The sequence below is a fragment of the Buceros rhinoceros genome, unplaced genomic scaffold (assembly GCF_000710305.1).
Source record: "Buceros rhinoceros silvestris isolate BGI_N320 unplaced genomic scaffold, ASM71030v1 scaffold33673, whole genome shotgun sequence".
NCBI lineage: Eukaryota > Metazoa > Chordata > Aves > Bucerotiformes > Bucerotidae > Buceros > Buceros rhinoceros.
The window spans coordinates 39,477-40,607 of record NW_010403619.1 but is presented as its reverse complement, the minus strand read 5'-3'; the positions used below and the strand labels follow the sequence as shown (position 1 = coordinate 40,607).

General features: G+C 59.5%; 1 protein-coding gene across 1 annotated transcript in view; it reads right to left on the bottom strand.

The window, feature by feature from the left end:
* Nucleotides 1-170: 170 nt before the first annotated feature.
* The window catches only part of CD79B (CD79b molecule, immunoglobulin-associated beta), a gene marked incomplete at its 3' end in the record, with an annotated part of 3,980 nt that continues 3,019 nt past the window's right edge, over nucleotides 171-1,131 (bottom strand). The window contains exons 3-4 of the mRNA XM_010133081.1: nucleotides 791-1,099; nucleotides 171-289 (exon numbers count right to left, since the gene is read on the bottom strand). Coding sequence (XP_010131383.1) covers nucleotides 171-289; nucleotides 791-1,099 — 428 coding nt within the window. The remainder of the gene's footprint in view (nucleotides 290-790; nucleotides 1,100-1,131) is intronic.

Below are 1,131 nucleotides of genomic sequence, written 5' to 3'. Positions count from 1 at the left end.
GATGCTTCTTGTCCCACTGGAGCTGGCCATGCTTCCGTGCGACAGCTCCAACCCCCGCGCCTGCCTGTCCCCATCCCCAGCAGCATCCTGCCCAGGATGCAGGACGCCCCCATGAGCATTACAGCAGTGGAGCTGGGGACATCCCCGCTGCTGGAGACACTGTCACTTACTTTATCTAGCAAGAGGAACATGGGAACGCTGATGAAGACGACAAGTAGGATGGATTGGATGATGATGATGACGTCCTTCAGGGTGTTCCTGCTCTGGATCTGCTGGATGCTATTGTGACCTGGGAGAGCAGCACAGGGAGAGCCCCAAGTCCAACCTCCATGCCAGGCTCGGGGGGAACAGGGATGAGCTCAGCATGGCCACAGCTTCATGCATCAGCAAGAACGGATAGGGGGGAACAGGGTGACATGCCCCAACGCTCGGGAGAGACCAGAGCATTGCGGACTGCCCCTGGAGCTGCCAGCAGGGACCAGAGGCTCCTTGGGCAGGACCCAGGAGAAAATCTGATTTGTGAGGGGCATGCAGTGCCTGGGGTGTTCCTGCAGGGTGGACATGCCAGGGCAAACCGGGGGAGGTTGTCTGGCTGCTTGGCTGACGATGAGCAAAGAAACCACCATGGTGCCATGGAGCATCTTCAGCTGTGTCTGAAGGGGTCCCACCAGCACGGGGAGAGGTTGGGGCATACGGTTCATAGGGAGGGGGAAAGGGTGAGAGAAGGAGAGAGAGCATCTCCTGGAGAGCATCTCCTGGGGTGTGTGGAGGACGGGGAGCTCCCACTCACTCATGACTCTGAGCTCTGTCCCGCACGAGTGCAGCCGCTTCTCTGCCGTGAGGTTCTTGCTGTCACACACGTAGATGCCGTTGTCCTCGTAGGCGATCCTGAAGATGGTTAAGTTGATGAGGTCGCCTTTCCTCTCGATGCTGTAGCGGGAGGTGTTGCGATCCAGATCGTCGAAGTCCTTGCTGTCCTCTGTCGTTTTGTACCACTGCATGCTGGCGGCGTACTTGGAGTAGCAGACGAAGTGGACGGGCGTGTTCTTCCTGGCCGCTACGTAGCGTGGGTGCTGCTGCACTAGGGAGCACCCGCCGCCTGCCAGGGGACAAGGGGGGGCATGGCGCGTA